The sequence below is a fragment of the Procambarus clarkii genome, chromosome 44 (genome assembly GCF_040958095.1).
Source record: "Procambarus clarkii isolate CNS0578487 chromosome 44, FALCON_Pclarkii_2.0, whole genome shotgun sequence".
NCBI lineage: Eukaryota > Metazoa > Arthropoda > Malacostraca > Decapoda > Cambaridae > Procambarus > Procambarus clarkii.
Genome location: NC_091193.1, coordinates 16,228,788 through 16,249,380, shown reverse-complemented (window position 1 = coordinate 16,249,380; position 20,593 = coordinate 16,228,788). Strand labels below are relative to the sequence as shown.

General features: G+C 43.3%; 1 protein-coding gene across 1 annotated transcript; it reads left to right on the top strand.

Annotated features, from left to right (window-relative positions):
• Nucleotides 1–18,449: 18,449 nt before the first annotated feature.
• On the top strand, nt 18,450–20,006 carry LOC138350153 (uncharacterized). Its single transcript, XM_069300475.1, has one exon. The coding sequence runs from the start codon at nt 18,450–18,452 to the stop codon at nt 20,004–20,006; it is 1,557 nt and encodes a 518-aa protein (XP_069156576.1).
• Nucleotides 20,007–20,593: the final 587 nt, after the last annotated feature.

Sequence of the window (20,593 nt, the reverse complement as noted above, 5' to 3'; positions counted from 1 at the left end):
AACAGGGTGTAATACCTAAAATAACAACATTTGCAGTATCAACCTGTTGTATCAGTTTTAATAGGAAAAAAAAATGACTTTTCTAACTTATTGGCCAAAAAATCTGAAAGGTATAATAAGTGTAGCGTTTTAACTTGTGCCCAGCAGCGCTCTTCAATATCAAAATACTTTAAACGGAAATGAAAACGCAGGTCTCTTATATATGCACTGTCACATAATTACCCTAATTGTAAATGTTTTATGTTTATACAACCGCAGTACCTCACTTAGCGCAACAAACCCAATCATTATGGACGAAGAGGAGGTGGCCGCGGGAGAGAATCAGTAATAGCAAGAATTCGTCTTAGATACAAATTATCCACGGAGATTCGGGATGGAAACAACAGTTGAGCAGCGGAGTTGCAGAATCTGTGATGAGAGAGACGGACACCGCCTTGACCACTTCCTCAGACAATGCGAACATCTAAGAGACATTAGAAATGTGTGTAACATAGTAAATCCCACATAATTTTAGTTAGGAAAATACTATCTGTCAAATATAATGCGGCTCTCAAAAGATTCCCCCATTTTGCACCCGTAAGATAACGTAAGTTTTTAAGGGTTGACAAATATTAATCTTGTTTAATAAGCTGTTCACTTGAGACAGTTAAGCAAATTACAGCTGTGTCTGGGTCCAAGTAACAGGATGAACAACCTAGGCGGGATTTTCTTCCTATTGGGGAGTACTGTACATGCTGCTATGACGGTGTATATATATATATATATAATTTATATATATATATATATATATATATATATATATATATATATATATATGTCGTACCTAGTAGCCAGAACGCACTTCTCAGCCTACTATGCAAGGCCCGATTTGCCTAATAAGCCAAGTTTTCATGAAATAATGTTTTTTCGACTACCTAACCTACCTAACCTAACCTTACTTTTTCGGCTACCTAACCTAACCTAACCTATAAAGATAGGTTAGGTTAGGTTAGGTAGGGTTGGTTAGGTTCGGTCCTATATCTTCGTTAATTTTAACTCCAATAAACAAAAATTGACCTCATACATAATGAAATGGGTAGCTTTATCATTTCATAAGAAAAAAATTAGAGAAAATATATTAATTCAGGAAAACTTGGCTTATTAGGCAAATCGGGCCATGAATAGTAGGCCAAAAAGTGTGTTCTGGCTACTAGGTACGACATATATATATATATATATATATATATATATATGTCGTACCTAGTAGCCAGAATGCACTTCTCAGCCTACTATGCAAGGCCAGATTTGCCTAATAAGCCAAGTTTTCCTGAATTAATATATTTTCTCTAATTTTTTTCTTATGAAATGATAAAGCTACCCATTTCATAATGTATGAGGTCAATTTTTTTTTATTTGAGTTAAAATTAACGTAGATATATGATCGAACCTAACCAACCCTACCTAACCTAACCTAACCTATCTTTATAGGTTAGGTTAGGTTAGGTAGGTTAGGTAGTCGAAAAAACATTAATTCATGAAAACCTGGCTTATTAGGCAAATCGGGCCTTGCATAGTAGGCTGAGAAGTGCGTTCTGGCTACTAGGTACGACATATATATATATATATATATATATATATGTTACGGCCCTCTCGGGATGCAACGGGGTTCTCACTCTGATGTTGTTAGAGGAAGATATAAGTATCCGGCCCCAAGCCAGTAGAGGCTATCAAGGGATGCGATCCGTGACGCAAGTAACTTAAAGGGAGTAGGGAAAGAAAGGTAAGAACTTAATATAATATAATATAACCATCACCATTTAAATATATAAAATAAGAGAGTACACAAGGGGGAGGGGTATTAACACTTTACAAGGGGATCAACACTGTAGTCTACTGCTGGAGACTATGGATCCTCGAAGCTAGGTGCTGAGTCCGCGGTGCTTTCTTCGTGGCCTCAAGACGTGTCCTCTGAGAACGCCGAGTCTACCCTGGCCACTGGTCAGCCACAACACAGGTCCACTGGGGGCACCGTCGTGGAGGCCGTCAACCACACGTCCAGCAGGTCTGCTGGCAGGTACTGAGCCAACAAGGCTGGTACGGCCACTCCACGAACGATATAAGGGGTACGCCCCAGACAGGAGTCTCGTGTGATATCACCAATCACCCTCCTGTCCTCAATACCCCAGTGGATTATCGTCTCCAACCGTCGGTCCCGGGTAAATCCTTCCACTGCCACTCCACTGGCAGGCTTAACACACCACAGTGTTCTTCCGGGGGGACGACGTCACGACAGCTGCAGCAAACTTCACTGTATGGAGACTGGCTGCCTCGGGTAGACTGACTCCACCTTCAACACAGTGGTCCCAGGTCGGCTCTGTAAGCAGACACGTCATCAATAACTGGGACACTAATACATCACACTCACAGGCTCAGATACTAACACCTGACGCATCCAGTCCCTAGATGGCGCTGTCGTCGGAGCACCACCTCACCAGAGGTCAGGGGCGGCGGTGTTGAGCGCTGAACCAGACTAGAAACTGGTCCTCGAGGCCAGTACACGCTGTCCTCACTAGGTGTCGTCGTTCGTTTGGAGGGGGTTTCGGGAGCTGACCCACAGATGGCGTGTTTGTCACTGCTCCAGGCTCGAACGCTGGATCCGGGTTCGTAACACCTCCCCACCAAAAAGAATTTGGTTTGGGGTTCTATAAAAAGAAACACAAACCAAATTAGTACGACGACACAACTCCAAATGGACACACAAGCTTTACAATCTGGGATGTCGAGGCTGTCACGTCTACAGAATTGTCCTACTGGGCAATTCCGGCACAATGGGAACTTGCAGATGGCAGACGATGACCTGCCTGACGTAATCTTCCACGTCTCCACTGCGATGTCAAACAGGGGCATCATCTCACATCTCTCGAGTACGGATTGGTTTCGACACGATCTGGGGTGACTCGACACTTCTCTGCGTCGAGGCACCGATGACGGCTGATCACAGACGGCATTTCTGGTACCGGTCCGGTGGTCCTTCAGGGAGACAGGAACCTGGAATACAGGGGTCTGATAATTCAGAGTGATAGCGACAATGGGCAAGTCAGTACTTACTATACACTCCTCTACTAGGCCCACACCTAGTTCCAACAGGGCTGCTTGCTCACCGAAGATGGCATTCGCTCTGCCCCCGTCAGGTCGACCAACGTTCCGTATAACGCTGTGTTGAGGCTCAGCAGTCACGTGGGGGGTGTCAACCTGTCGGAAACAGTCACTCACATTATCACATATCGTACCTCCTGTATCATCTATTACCTCCCAGGTCCCTTCTTCAACTGCAACACTTGCAGTGCAAATCTCTAATCCCAGGGACCTCTTCTCGATGTTCACGGGAGCCATCATCCTTCGGGTCGTCCACTGATCCTTACTGAGAACACAGAGAGCACATAAGAGAACAAAACAAAATACTGCTAAGAAACACGGGGTCAATTGAGGGATATGCTTCCCGAGCCAGTCATGTCCATAGCCGGCAACATCCACTAGCCTGGCTTGGACCGAAGAGGGCACTAGACCTTTTGAACACACCTCACATACCTCTGAAGTCTGGGGAATCTCTGGCTGGTTCAATACACGCTGTACCTTGCCATACCGCAAGTACACATCCGCCTTCGCTCCAGACTCGTTGGTATCTGTGGGTGCCTGCACACAAGGCCTCTCTTCGTGCTCAGGTACCTCTGCCTTCTTAACTTCATGTTCCTTGTCGAGAGAATCAGGAGACACTGCTAGAACGCTCTCAATCTGTAGGCGAGAGGACAAATTAAACATAGTTACATCCGGGTCTGTCTTTACCTGGACATTACCATTGCCTGTAGACACCTCCGACCTTGCTGTTCTGGTAGACTCGTCCACAATCTTGGGAAGATTGATGCTCCAATCGGTCACCAAGTCGTTGGCTAGTACCACGTCAATCCCAGCCACAGGGAGGGTATCGACTACTGCCAACTCACATGTGCCGCTGAAATAAGGCGAATCAAGATGTACTGGCACTAAGGGGGCGATGTACTGCGTCCTAGGAAACCCAACCAGGATCACCTCTGGTCTCCCATCCACACTTACTCCCTCGGGTAACGAGCTCTTCACGATCAGGGACTGGGCTGCTCCACTATCTCTGAGCACTACAATTGATCTACCAGTATGATCACTCGTTACATACCCGGTTGAAGTGTGAGGGGCCAACAAACTTGGTCCTTCCTGCGTCGTCGTAGACTGGTTTCCTACTGGTGATGTAACACAGCTCATCAACATCACCTCCCTTCGTGCGCTGCCACCTCTTCTACCTCGGCACCTAGCAGCTATGTGCCCTTTCTGCCCACAAGTCCAGCACACCATATTCCTCCTTGGACTACGGTGTTTCGGACTACTGGGACTTGTTCTTCGGGGGCTACTTGGGGGCGTCTTCTTAGCGCTTCGTGGGACGGGTCTTTCTTCTTCTTCGTCGTGAGGTCTGTCAAACCGGCGCTGGTAATTCCTCGGGACGTACTTAGCAGACGGCCTATGAGTCAGGATATACTCTTCAGCCATGGTGGCTGCTGCACTCAAGGTCTCTACCTGCTGTTCCTCTAAGTACGTCTTCAGGTCTACAGACAAACAATCCTTGAAGTCCTCGAGCAGAATCAGCTGCTCGAGGTCTTCCTTGGTCTCCACTTTCCGAGAGGCACACCATTCTTGAAAAAGTCGCTCCTTGATGGTGGCGAATTCGGTGAAAGTGTGCTCTGAGGTCTTCTTCAGGTTTCGGAACTTTTGCCTATATGCCTCAGGTACCAATTGGTACGCCATGAGCACCACTTTCTTCACCATATCGTAATCGCCGGAGTCGTCAAGGGATAACGTAGAGTAGGCGATTTGGGCCTTCCCAGTCAAAACTGACTGTATCATGATGGCCCAATTCTCCCTTGGCCACTCCAAAGAGGCAGCGACTTTCTCGAAGGCTGCGAAGAACTTCGAAACTTCTCTCTCGTTGAATTTGGGGACCATTTTGATATTCCTTACCGGATCGAAACCGCTTACTCCAGTTTGTCTCTGTCCAGCACCTAGTCGTAATACTTCTAGTTCATGTTGTCTCTGTCTTTCTTTTTCTTCTCTTTCTCGTTCTTCTCTCTCTCTTTCTCGTTCTTCTCTCTCTCTTTCTCGTTCTTCTCTCTCTCGTCTCTCTTCTCTTTCTCGTTCTCTTTCTCGTTCTTCTCGTTCTCGTTCTTCTCGTTCTCTTTCTCGTTCTTCTCTCTCTCTTTCTCGTTCTAATTCTAAACGCCTCATCGCCAATTCTTTATCTTGTCTTTCTCTTTCCATTTCTAATTTCTTCCACTCTATTTCTCGATTAATCTCTAGGGCACGCATTTTGACTGTTAGGAAGCTGATATTAAGCTCACCTGCATCACTGTCAATGTCACTGCCCTTATCTTCCTTTTCTGTGGAAGCTATTTCCTCACCTTCCCTTGTACTAGGAGTCTCGCCTTCCTGTTTCCCTTCTGCCTTCAGGTGCCGGTGAACCTTGGACAAGATCTCCACACGGGAATCACTGGCACGGATCTTGATCTCCAGGTAGGCGCTCACTAGTACAAGCTCTGGTTTGCTCAGATACTTTAATCTGGCAAGACAGTCCACTCTGTTCAGAAAAGCCTGAACATCGTCCAGATCATCGATGGTAGCTTTTTCTGCCATTGTCACAGATGGAACACTTAGCACTTAACACACTGCTTACACGTTAGCACTTAACGCACCGAGCACTGTTCTACGCCAATATTGCACCAAACACTGCACTTGCCAATATTGCACGTAATCACTCCGGGCACCGCACTACCCAATATTGCACTTAATCGCTTAATCACAGCGAGCACCGCACTGCACAATATCGCACTTAGTCACTGAGCACCGCACAGGACGTATAACGTCACAATCGTCACACAGGGGGAATTATATACAGGGATTACGCCACTTCACCACCCCTGTCAAACATACTTAACAAGGGGTCGGATCCCGCTGGGGATGCCAATTATGTTACGGCCCTCTCGGGACGCAACGGGGTTCTCACTCTGATGTTGTTAGAGGAAGATATAAGTATCCGGCCCCAAGCCAGTAGAGGCTATCAAGGGATGCGATCCGTGACGCAAGTAACTTAAAGGGAGTAGGGAAAGAAAGGTAAGAACTTAATATAATATAATATAACCATCACCATTTAAATATATAAAATAAGAGAGTACACAAGGGGGAGGGGTATTAACACTTTACAAGGGGATCAACACTGTAGTCTACTGCTGGAGACTATGGATCCTCGAAGCTAGGTGCTGAGTCCGCGGTGCTTTCTTCGTGGCCTCAAGACGTGTCCTCTGAGAACGCCGAGTCTACCCTGGCCACTGGTCAGCCACAACACAGGTCCACTGGGGGCACCGTCGTGGAGGCCGTCAACCACACGTCCAGCAGGTCTGCTGGCAGGTACTGAGCCAACAAGGCTGGTACGGCCACTCCACGAACGATATAAGGGGTACGCCCCAGACAGGAGTCTCGTGTGATATCACCAATCACCCTCCTGTCCTCAATACCCCAGTGGATTATCGTCTCCAACCGTCGGTCCCGGGTAAATCCTTCCACTGCCACTCCACTGGCAGGCTTAACACACCACAGTGTTCTTCCGGGGGGACGACGTCACGACAGCTGCAGCAAACTTCACTGTATGGAGACTGGCTGCCTCGGGTAGACTGACTCCACCTTCAACACAGTGGTCCCAGGTCGGCTCTGTAAGCAGACACGTCATCAATAACTGGGACACTAATACATCACACTCACAGGCTCAGATACTAACACCTGACGCATCCAGTCCCTAGATGGCGCTGTCGTCGGAGCACCACCTCACCAGAGGTCAGGGGCGGCGGTGTTGAGCGCTGAACCAGACTAGAAACTGGTCCTCGAGGCCAGTACACGCTGTCCTCACTAGGTGTCGTCGTTCGTTTGGAGGGGGTTTCGGGAGCTGACCCACAGATGGCGTGTTTGTCACTGCTCCAGGCTCGAACGCTGGATCCGGGTTCGTAACAATATATATATATATATATATATATATATATATACGATTATTCAGAAAGTGTTCATTTTATTCAAATTACTATAAAAATTAAAAGTTTAAGAACATTAAAAATAATTTACACAAACCATAAATTGCACTCCTGTGAATAACTGCAGTTTTGATCAGACTTGTTAGTCACTTTGGTATTTTTATAGGAGTTTTGGATGGTGTGAAGATGAAAGAGTGTGAGCCGCCCCAGACGTCAGTGGAACCCTTTACCACTATGCTTATATTCTCCCTCGGTTTTCATCTGTAGCAGTGTTTGTTATTTATTTGGCGGCTCTGCGCTGCTAGTGTTTATATATTCTCTCTCTGTTTCTGTCTCTCACCCTACGGAATAACATGTTGAATGGGGGGAAGTCATTCCACACACACACACACACACACACACACACACACACACACACACACACACACACACACACACACACACACACACACTCCAGGGGGCCTGGTGGATAGCGCGCAGCACTCCTAATTCTGTGGCGCGGGTTGGATTCCCGCACCAGGCAGAAACAAATGGGCAAAGTTTCTTTCACCCTGAATGCCTCTGTTACCTAGCAGTAAATAGGTACCTGGGAGTTTATCAGCTGTCACGGGCTGCTTCCTGGGGTGTGTGTGTGTGGTGTGGGAAAAAAGTAGTTAGTAAACAGTTCATTGACAGTTGAGAGGCGGGCCGAAAGAGCAAAGCTCAACCCCCGCAAACACAACTAGGTGAATACATGCCCACATACAGACACACACAAGAGGCAAAAGCCTAATGTTCCACTGCGTAACGACAGACAGAAAAGAAAAATTTGGAACTTTCTCTGGTAGTTCTAATTCTCTGTAAAGTTGGATAATTGCGGCTGTTGAGAGCTGACTGTTTTGACTTGGTTGACGCATCAGGGCTCTTCTGCTCCTGTTCCTGTATAGAGTGTCTCGCTGTGACATCTTCCATTAATGTTAACCAGACCACACACTAGAAGGTGAAGGGACGACGACGTTTCGGTCCGTCCTGGACCATTCTCAAGTCGATTGGACCATTCTCAAGATCCATTAATCCTTTCTCTCCTCTTCACCCCTGCTCCCCCCTTCCCCCCTACTCATTCACTCACTCCACCCCCATCTGCTCAATCCACCTCCCTTTCCCCAATCCACCCCTGCTCCCCACTTCACCCCCTCTAGCCCCCATCAACTTCATTTTCTCAGTCGAACAAAAGTATTGCTACAGTGCTGGTTAGTATGACTGAATACACGTTACGCACCCACGCTTTTCGGACCCAATCCCTTTGAACCCACACTTCTCATACTCACTCCACCGGAACACATAATTTCGGGGTGGAGTGTTGATCGATTTTTGTCTCTGGACGTACATCAAATGATTATTGCATCTTCGTGAACTAAATACAAGTAAAACAACAGAAGTTCACACATTTAGTGTAAACGTTGGGAGATAGAGTGAGGTGTTTTTTACGGTGACAGACAAAGACAATAAAGTCTCCCTTGGTGATGGGGACGATCGCTGTGGCGCAAGCTGGGGATTGCAGTTTTATTTTTTTTAAGTTCACGTCCCATATCCCGATTGTTAGGGGAGTTGGCTCTTAAAAGTGGAGTCATCGTTCTATATGGAAACTGGAAGGAATACATGGGGATAAATTGTATGATTGTATTTTTAAGAAATTTGCCTTATTTTGTCAGCGTTACTATTTGTTCCAGTTCAAAAACGCCACAAAATGCAATGTTTTAGCAAAATGTTTTTCAAATCTTTAACGTTTTCGCTTGGGGAAAAAAAATCCGTTTTTTTTTTTTATCTTGCAGGTTTGTCAAAGCGAGGATTAAGTCAGGCTGACCGTAACCAATCAAGAGTTGGGATAGATTGGGCTAATCTCCTCTCTGCTGGCGGGCCTGGTTCACTGCCGGCTTATCCCCGCTTGGCTCTCGGGGGTAAATTCGTTTGATGTGCGTCCGGCAGATCATCAGAACCAAATCACACGTGCGGGGCGCGTTGTTGCTCTGTTTTGTGGCGTGGGGGATGGGTGGGCGCGGGAAGGGAAGGAGAATGGGGAGGGGGTAGAGGGAAAGGAGGACGGGGAGGATAGGGAAAAATGGGGGTGGGCGAATAGAGAGAAGCTTGGTAGGAGACCGGGCCGTGATGCCTTAAATCCACGGAATCTTCACAACGTTGGAAAGGTGTATTTAAAAATGGAGAGTGGACGGATGGAACGAGAAACAAATGGAGGAGAGATAGGTTGAGTAAGAGAGGATAGGGATAGAGGAGTGTAGATTAGAGGAAGAAGAGAGATGGAGGGACCGTGCCACCTTTTGGGTGGCTTAATCTTCATCAATCGTCAATCAATTGGACACATTGAACGGGAGACATCTCCCGTCACGCAGGGTGCAGTCGCACCTCCACAGATCTCCAGTATCAGCTCTTGATACTGGTAATGGCTCAAAAGAGCCACCGCTTACGGGCTATTCATGCCCGTGCCATCTTTTGGGAGGCTTAATCTTTATCAATCAATCAATCGATGGAGGGAACGAGAGAATAATGAAGGGAAGGTAGTAGAGAGGGATAAGGGTGTGAAGACAGAGATGGTAGTGACACTGAAGACAGTTCACCGTTATCAGTCTTGGAACATCTTTGGTGTGAATCATATCCTTATATCACTAAGTTCGAACCTCCTTAATTACAGTATTATAAGCTTATGTTGAACTTTATATTTGTTTCCAGCTTAAAGATTGATATATATATATATATATATATATATATATATATATATATATATATATATATATATATATATATATATATATATATATATATATATATATATATACACACACACACACACAGTTGGAGAGACAGACATATAACTTTGCTACTTTGTAGTGTTCAAACATTATATGAACTTCTGAAGTTATGATAAATTCTCTTCAATACAAGTAGAATTTATTGTCACCGTGAACTACCATGACCTCGCAATCCAAGATGGATTCACTCAACAGTGAATCCATCATTCACTGTTGGTGTTGATGAGCATAAGTGTTCATTCTCGTCGCTTGAAGTGTTCACTGTCAACACTTGAAAGATAATATTCAGTTACCTTTACATCTCAGCTTTATACAGTTAGGGGAAATAACGGATATTGATATGCTGGAATTCAGCGAAATTCTCTAGTAAACACAATACATATTTTGAGCTAGAAACAAAACACAGCTGAAGTCTTTTTCAATCGAAGTGATGCTATTATGATTTTTTTAAAGTTAATAAAATTACATATTTAAAGTACTGAGGTACACGAGTGGGGTTATCTTGAAATTCGCGTTTATGAATGCGTCTAGGGCAATGGAGAGCATGCCATAGTCTCTGTATCTGTGTATATGGAAATCTATGGGTCTGTGTGGCTGTGAATCTCCTGGCCAGCCAGTATGTGACTCTGTGGTGGTCTGTGGGAATGTAAGTCTGTGGGTCTGTAAGATTATGGTTTTGTGACTTAGTGGGTGTGTGGTGTCTGTGGTTTGTGACTCAATCGGTCTGTGAGTCAGTGGGGGTTTTGCGTGTTTAGGTATGTGATTGTGAGAATGAGTTTGGAGCATTTTAAGTCCTTATTTGGGTCAATTTGAATCATGATCACCCTTCAAGGTTAGTCTGGAACATCAATGAAACATTCTCAGCCTTCGATAAGATCTGACTGAAGCATCAGTGGAGGATTCTTAACTTACGATAAACGTAGAAGTAAATAGTAAATTTACTTCTATTTAATATTTGAGAAGTAAAGTGTCGATACGGTGGCTCACTCATTTTGTCTTCAATCAAGTGTTCGCGTCCCTCGATAAGAGTGTAAACTGCAAACTTGCCTCTAAGTCTTGTTTTGTAAACATATAATATTGAGGATGTTTGTGTGCTACAGGTCCAAAACAACGGAATTACTGTGTATATTGTATAGAATGTGTTCTAAATTGGGAGCTTTCATTAAGCGCTTATAGCGGTATTGGGGTCAGTGTGTTGCAGGCTCACAGTTCTGTAGGGTTTTACAAGTATTGCAAGGTCTCATTATTGTGTAAGTCTTCGTGTTGCTAGACATCATCACTTCTGGCTTTTATCAAGGTGAATGTACTGATCTTCAAGTTGTTTATTGCGCTGCACGTTTATCAGGTATCAGGCTTTTCACTAGGTGTTGCAAGCTGTTCTTCGTGGTGTTGTAGGCTCCTAACTGTGTTGTTGCAAGATTGCACCGTGGTGTTGCAGACTCCTAACCAGTGTTACAGGGTCGCGTCGTAATGTTGGAGGGTCACTCATGGGTGTTAGAGGCTTATGCAGTTGTATAGCATGCTCCACATCGTGGTGCTGCTGGCTCCTAATCTTGGTCTTGCAGGATCACACTGTAGTGTTGCAAGCTCGCACCTTTGAAACAACTTGCAGTTTCCGTAACATGGAAAACATTTGTGCTAAACAATTTTATCTCAAATCAAGCTTGAAAGATGAAGATGACGTGTGTTTATTATTTATATTTGCCAAGAACTCCCCCTTTACTCCCACAAGACTGTTGATGTACAAGGGATACTTCTTGTTCGTGGTGCCTACACGCCTTGTCCATGTCATGGAAAAACCTTGGGTAGACATTTAAAATACAAGACTGTAATTTGGTAGCTGCCATTTTCAGAGGTTTTCATAGAGTGCGATTTGTTTGCAGTATGCATGAGTTTCATATGGTGTTTGGTCAACCCGTCCTCTCATTTAATAGGTCGCGTTTTTTTCACATTATGGGAACCAACGTTACAAATGCAACCTACTATTAACAGTAATGGCTCACAAAGTTGTAAGTGTGTGTTGCCTTAGAGACATCATTTTCTGGTTAGGTTAGGAGGTCGGTTAGGTTAGGTTAGGTTAGGAGGTCGGTTATTTTGTTTTTTTGGAGGGTTTGGAGTGGCAAATTAAGAGAACGGACTGCTTTGATAACTACATGGAACTCTCTCTTTTAATGGTTCAGAACTACTGCGTAGCGCTTCAGATACTGGAAGTGTAGAGTTGAAACAATGACTCCCGTTCATGTTCAGAACAAGTTCTGAACAGCATCTTCAAACAAAGATATCCTGAACACTCATATTTACAATCTGTTTAGTTAGATGTTGAAGATAGTGCAAGTGGAATGGTTGTAATTGAGGATATTATTGAGCTACACTCAAATAATTCAATTAATAATTCAATTGTTGATTAATTGAATTCAATTCAATTAATCAATAGAATTCAAATAATTAATTAAGGTGTATTTGAGGTGCATTAAGGTGAGTCCACAATAATTTAAGGTACATCCCGGAATATATCTTGCCGAGCTATGCAAGGCATTAAATTTTGTGATTATTGAAGCAAAGCTTTATGGTTATTGCTCCACTTCCTCTAATGTTACACTGTCAGCTGTAAGTCAGATAACTTTCATCCTCAATCTCTTCATACAATTAATGCACCGTGTAATTGACGCTTTTGACGACAAATGGCGTCAATTGCTCATAGTGAAGTTATAACCAAGGTAGATGCAGGCGAGGAGTCACAATAACGTGGCTAAAGTATGTTGACCAGACCACTCACTAGAAGGTGAAGGGACGACGACGACGTTTCGGTCCGTCCTGGACCATTCTCAAGTCGATTACGAATGGTCCGACTTGAGAATAGTCCAGGACGGACCGAAACGTCGTCGTCCCTTCACCTTCTTGTGTGTGGTCTGGTCACCAAGGTAGATATTGAAATTTTCGGCTTAGGTACAGTAGGTGGAAAACGGGTCTAGATTCGAAGCACTTCTAGTAAACACATTTGAAATATAACGCTTATCAAATCGTGAAATCTGTAACGGTCCAGGAAATTCACAGAGTGCTTGACTGAACGGGTCGCTCGTTACTACGTAGAATTACATCTAGTTAATCTCGTCACGCAGACTGCCTATCACATGCCTCTGTATGACTAACCATCCTGTGTGATGGGGATTTTTTAGCATCACCTAGTTAGCTTTTTTGACACACTGTACTCCACTTCATATAGTCTAGGGTAGCTGCACTAATGCAGATGTACCTAATGTATTAAAAAAAAAACGTACTTGAAGATGTCCTCATAATGCACCCAGAGTTTGCCAGCGCAGACTACTTATCACATGCCTCTGTCCCGCCAAACACATGCCGAAACTACGACGTTGTTACAACATTCGAGCAAGATTTATCACCTAACAGTTGTAACAACCAATATAGCAAGTTGCAACAACGTTGTAATACCTCATAAAAACGTTATAACAAGATGTAACAACTTTATTATTACAAGTTGTTTAACAAGCGTAAAATGGGGACAGTTACGTTGTGTGTGTGTGCTGAGGGTATAACTAACCATCCTGTGTGATGGGAATGATTTTTTAGCATCACGTAGCTAGTCTTTTTTACTCTGTACTCCCCTTAATATAATCAAGGGGGCCCGTAAGTTGCATAAAGGCAGATGTACCTAAATGTGTTAATAACAAAACAAAAACGCCGCCATTACCAAGTGATCACAAGTACCTACGGGCTCACCATAGCCCGTGCTACTTGGAACTGTTTGTTCCAAGTAGCGAATCTTTAACAACAGCAACAACAAGCGATCACGTCCTCAGACAACTACTGGTCTGCCACTTAGAAAGTGCGCAGCCATTTGCCACTTCCTCTTACCAAAGTCCAGCCACGTCTCTACCGTTTGTTGAAGTACGTGGCTCGTCCTTGTACGTAGCTCGTCCTTGTACGTACTTCGTCCTTGTACGTACTTCGTCCTTGTACGTGGCTTGTCCGTGTACGGAGCAGGTCATCCCAGTTACGCCACGGACACATTTCGGTATTGTAGAGTGGAAAACATTGTATTGATTTGATCACCGGAGGACTCGTATTTCAATTCATTTTAACTCAAATCAATTCAGTAGTCAGTTATTGAAGACTCAATGAAGGCTTCATCCAATCCCCCTTATTTCCATTAACGATTCATCACCATTATATTCTTCAGCTGATCCATTACCTGATTCATCACCATCTTCTGCTTCATCGACATTAACTGCTTTATCTCAACCGCTTTTTATCTCCATTAACTGGTTCATTCATCGCATTAACTGCTTCACCATTTATGAATCTAATTCTAGTTAATCTAAAGCGAATTTGAACCTCGATTTGAACTGGAAAAATTACGGATGGGAAGAATTAGGCGTATGCATTGCCCCTACAAATTATATTGTCTGATTGGATGAGATTTTCATGTGTGACATAGCGAGATTTTGTGGGATGTTGCGTAAAGTAAAGAGATTTTGCTATATTGTATTTTTATTTTGTGATATGCGACATACTGTTACAGACATCTATCTATATGCTGTGTGATATGTCGTAATTTGTGAGGTTGTATGATTAATATAACATTTGTAATAGGTTATATTGATGCAATTATTCATCACCAGATGACAGAGTTATGTTCTGAATAATACGATTATGAATGGAATGATATGATTATGGCATGGGATGATTATGTAATCATTGATAAGGTTATATATAGCGTATGATTATGTACTAACCCTTCAGCTTATGAATACTTGAAATGATTGAAGATATATTTTCATACATTACCATATCATTCGCAATATATGAGTTAATCTAGTATAGCATATGATTATGTATGAATTTATATGATTATCGTATGAATGGTATGATGCGTATTAAGGAGACACTTAACATTAACATTTTACGAAACATAATTTTTCCTTTCTGAATGTACGCAGTCTCTTGTTTAGTGGGACTGCCTTGCGAACTCTTGCTGGCTAGATAATACAAACCATTTTCTCTCTCTCTCTCTCTCTCTCTCTCTCTCTCTCTCTCTCTCTCTCTCTTGCTGGCTAGATAATACAAACCATTTTCTCTCTCTCTCTCTCTCTCTCTCTCTCTCTCTCTCTCTCTCTCTCTCTCTCTCTCTCTCTCTCTCTCTCTCTCTCTCTCTCTCTCTCTCTCTCTCTTGCTGGCTAGATAATACAAACCATTTTCTCTCTCTCTCTCTCTCTCTCTCTCTCTCTCTCTCTCTCTCTCTCTCTCTCTCTCTCTCTCTCTCTCTCTCTCTCTCTCTCTCTCTCTCTCTCTCTCAAAACCCTTTAACTATTCCCTTAATCTCCCTTCCATTCACCTTTCCTTCCTTACTCCATCATTTTTTCCCTCCTTTCCCTCCGCCCTTCCACTTCCTTCCCATTCTTTCTCTTCCCTACCCATCCTCTCTCCCATCTTCTCACTTAAGCCATATAGCGAAAGGACCGCACTTTCCATAAAAGAAACGCATATAGACGAACATATAATTCTGAGAATACAAGCGGTCGAGGACAAGGTAAGAAACGGGCCGCAAACGGGAAATTTCCTGTGCATGAATTATTCAAATAATTTTTTACCTTCACAGTTTATACAAAAAACAGGGTCTCAGAAGCGTAAGCGAGTGGAGTAAGACTCTAGCGATAAAATAGTCTTTTGAGATTAGCTTAGGTACACGTTACAGAGGAGAGGGGGGGGCGGGGTAAAGAAATACACGTTCTTATCGTGTTCACTCGAGTTGACGGAGCTATGTCAATATTACGACGTTTAGCTCTGTGAGAATACGAAGCCATCTCTCTCTTTATCTCTCTCTCTCTTATCTCTCTCTCTCTCTTCTCTCTCTCTCTCTCTCTCTCTCTCTCTCTCTCTCTCTCTCTCTCTCTCTCTCTCTCTCTCTCTCTCTCTCTCTCTCTCTCTCTCTCTCTCTCTGTACTAACCTAGTTTATTTGCAGGGTTCAGCATCTGCTTCTGCTAGCAATGCAGTCATATGCATTGCTAGCGTATGTATAATATATATATATATATATATATATATATATATATATATATATATATATATATATATATATATATATATATATATGTATATATATATATATATATGTAAATAATATACTTCGCATATATGCAGACATATATTCATACATATGTAAATTAATATATCCATACTTACATAAATGTGCAAATTTCTCCACAATATCGAATCTCTTTTTCATGCATAAACATACACACTATTTTCCCATATAAAATTTGTATTTTTCTGCACTAAAAGGAATGTGTTAATTATACTCCTGCATGGCTTTCTGTTTGATGAAATGTAGTTTTATGCTCTGAGTTTTGATAGGGAAACTACAGCTCAGTGTCTAAAAGCTCTCAACAGATCCCTGCCGAATGCTGTACTTTTGTACACTCTTAATTGTGATGGAAACTTTCACACCTGATACACCTGTTCACTACAGCACCCAAATGTGATCTGCATAACTCACTTACGAATCAAATCAATCAATCATATGTATTTTCAGCGCAGTTAATTTGAAACCGGTTTCTCGCCTAATACGTCGCATATCTTTACGGAGTCGATCAGTCCAATTAATATGCGACATAGTAGTAACAATTATAGCATCGTAATATTGGATGTTTCCTATACACCGGCTTCGATAAGTTGGGTGGGTTGCTTAGGTTCGTCCGTTTCTAGTTTAGGCAAAACAGATGCGATTCTGTAGTGTCTACGCTGTTTGGTTTGTTCAGCGTGGAATGCTGAACAAACCAAAACAGCGAGTGAACTTTGTTCCATGAACAAAGGAACATGAGTGAACATGTTCACTCATGTTCTCTACCACACGCTGTGTTGTTTATACAGCGATGTTCTGTACCATTCACTGTAATTTATACACCCATATTTAGTCTATAATATAAATTGTGTATTTTATACCCTCACGTTCTCTAACTTACGCCGTGCAGTTAATTTGCGTATGTTCATACGCTACCATGTTATCAGCCATACCCCTTGTAATTAATTATACGCCCATGTCCTCTATATGCTTTGCAATTTATACTACCATGTTCTCTGCCATACGTGCGCTCGGGTGCTCATGTTCTGTCGCTCTCAGTCATACGCTGTACAATTTCCGTGCCTCTGTTCTCTGCCATATACTGAGCCACATGGCTGACTCAATATATATATATATATATATATATATATATATATATATATATATATATAATATTAAAAAAAATAATAGGGGTGGTAGGAGAGGAAAAGATTAAAGTATTCAGTGAGAATCCACAAGGTTTTCTCTGAACACTATTTATTTTCTTCTTCGAGGATGTGGGTCCCTTTTATTAAACCAGTGGTGGTACCCCAAATATATATATATATATATATATATATATATATATATATATATATATATATATATATATATATATATATATATATATATATATATATATATATATATATATATATATATTAACGTGGCTGAAGAGTCGATCCCCCTTCCCACACAACTGAAAAGGTAGGAACGACGACGTTTCGATCCGTCCTGGCTCCAGGACGGATCGAAACGTTGTCGTTTCTTCATATTCAGATGTTTGGAGTGGCTATCAACTCTCTCTATATATACGCCTATGTTGTCTATACTACATGGTGTGTACATCCATTTTTACGCTCATATCCTCTGTCTTCTTTTAGGTCATTGCGCAGTTCGCAGTTCTTTTGTGTTTGTAAACACGTGAATTTACAAAGTGCATCTAATGTAAAATATTTATTTAGTTTTGTCAAGTCGTGTGTAGCCTATAGGCATTGTATCACAAATGAGATATTGAGCTGTACATATACATGTTGCTTGGTTGGAATATTAATATGGAATTGTATACACTCTCGAAGCGCTATGTGATTGTTTGATGCCACGCCACACACGCGATTAGATGGTACAACCACCACGCTACAAGATGGTACAACCGCTACACTACCAACGCTACAAGATGGTACAACCACCACGCTACAAGATGGTACAACCACCACACTGCCAACGCTACAAGATGGTACAACCACCACACTATCAACACTACAAGATGGTACAACCACCACACCACCCACGCTAGAAGATGGTACAACCACCACACCACCAGCGCTACAAGATGGTACAACCACAACACTATCAACACTACAAGATGGTACAACCACCAAAATACCAACTCTACAAGATGGTACAACCACCACACTACCAACGCTACAAGATGGTACAACCACCACACTACCAACGTTACAAGATGGTGCAACCACCACACTACCAACGCTACAAGATGGTACAACCACCACACTACCAATGCTACAAGATGGTACAACCACCACACTACCCACGCTACAAGATGGTACAACCACCACACCACCCACGCTACAAGATGGTACAACCACCACACCACCAACGCTACAAGATGGTACAACCACCAAAATACCAACGCTACAAGGATGGTACAACCACCACACTACCAATGCTACAAGATGGTACAACCACCACACTACCAACGCTACAAGATGGCTCAACCACCACACTACCAACGGTACAAGATGGTACAACCACCACACTACCAAAGCTACAAGATGGTACAACCACCACACTACCAACGGTACAAGATGGTACAACCACCACACTACCTACGCTACAAGATGGTACAACCACCACACTACCAACGGTACAAGATGGTACAACCACCACACTACCAACGCTACAAGATGGTACAACCACCACACTACCAACGCTACAAGATGGTACAACCACCACACTACCTACGCTGCAAGATGGTACAACCACCACACTACCAACGGTACAAGATGGTACAACCACCACAATACCAACGGTACAAGACGGTACAACCACCACACTACCAACGCTACAAGATGGCACAACCACCACACTACCAACGGTACAAGATGGTTACAACCACCACACCACCAACGCTACAAGATGGTACAACCACCACACTACCAACGGTACAAGATGGTACAACCACCACACTACCAACGCTACAAGATGGCTCAACCACCACACTACCAACGGTACAAGATGGTACAACCACCACACTACCAATGCTACAAGATGGTACAACCACCACACTACCAACGCTACAAGATGGCTCAACCACCACACTACCAACGGTACAAGATGGTACAACCACCACACTACCAACGGTACAAGATGGCACAACCACCACACTACCAACGCTACAAGATGGTACAACCACCACACTACCAACGCTACAAGATGGTACAACCACCACACTACCAACGCTACAAGATGGTACAACCACCACACCACCCACGCTACAAGATGGTACAACCACCACACTACCAACGCTACAAGATGGTACAACCACCACACTACCAACGCTACAAGATGGTACAACCACCACAGTACCAACGCTACAAGATGGTACAACCACCACACTACCAACACTACAAGATGGTACAACCACCACACTACCCACGCTACAAGATGGTACAACCACCACACTACCAACGCTACAAGATGGTACAACCACCACACTACCAACGCTACAAGATGGTACAACCACCACACTACCAACGCTACAAGATGGTACAACCACCACACTACCCACGCTACAAGATGGTACAACCACCACACTACCAACGCTACAAGATGGTACAACCACCACACTATCAACGCTACAAGATGGTACAACCACCACACTACCAACGCTACAAGATGGTACAACCACCACACTACCCACGCTACAAGATGGTACAACCACCACACTACCAACGCTACAAGATGGTACAACCATCCACACTATCAACGCTACAAGATGGTACAACCACCACACTACCAACGCTACAAGATGGTACAACCACCACACTATCAACACTACAAGATGGTACAAATACCTCACTCTCCGTGCGCTAATCAGAGTGTGTGAGAGTATGCGTGTATGCTCTATAAGTTTGGTATTCCACGCTGGTGCAGCACATTCTAAAACACATCTGACGTGTGCTCTGTATAATGGTCTTGATTACTTACTTGACTTTCTTAAGAAACTTGCAGAATTTCTGTTTATGTATCCCGCTTGTGTTTAGACTTGGGTCATGCCCACCCTCAGGTCCTTGTCCTTATCTGACTGCTGTAAGTGTCTTCCCCTCTCACTTTATTTCCACTTCCACTGTGGTGACTTCCTCTTCCACTGTGGTGTCCTGGCTTCCTCTTCCATTGTGTTGTCCTTCTAGCTTCCTCATTCCTCTCCCAAATTTTATTGTTTTACATTTGTGGGGGATTGAACTCCAGGAGTTAATTCTCATACCAAACTTCAAGATTATTTAGGTCGTTCTATAGGAATGTGATCGTTTGCGCGCGCGCGCGCGCGTGTGTGTGTGTGTGTGTGTGTGTGTGTGTGTGAGCTGGTGCAGATTAGACAGGTGCAGCAGCAGGTGCTTGGAGTCTCTAACATCACGAGTAAGCTGGTTTATTTTATTATTATTTATGAGTTTATTTCACCCTGGTGCCTCTGTTCACCTAGCAGTAAATAGGTACCTGGGAGTTAGACAGCTGCTTCGGCCTGCTTTCTGTGGATTGTGTATGTGTGTTTGTGTGTTAGATAAATATATGTAGTAGTAGACATAATAGAGGAAAAATAGATTGGTTAGATAGGCGGGGTCCAAGCGCTAAT

What these genes read in the sequence shown, in the direction of transcription:
- LOC138350153 (XM_069300475.1), top strand. Translation starts at nt 18,450, where the DNA reads ATGGCTCAACCACCACACTACCAACGGTACAAGATGGTACAACCACCA.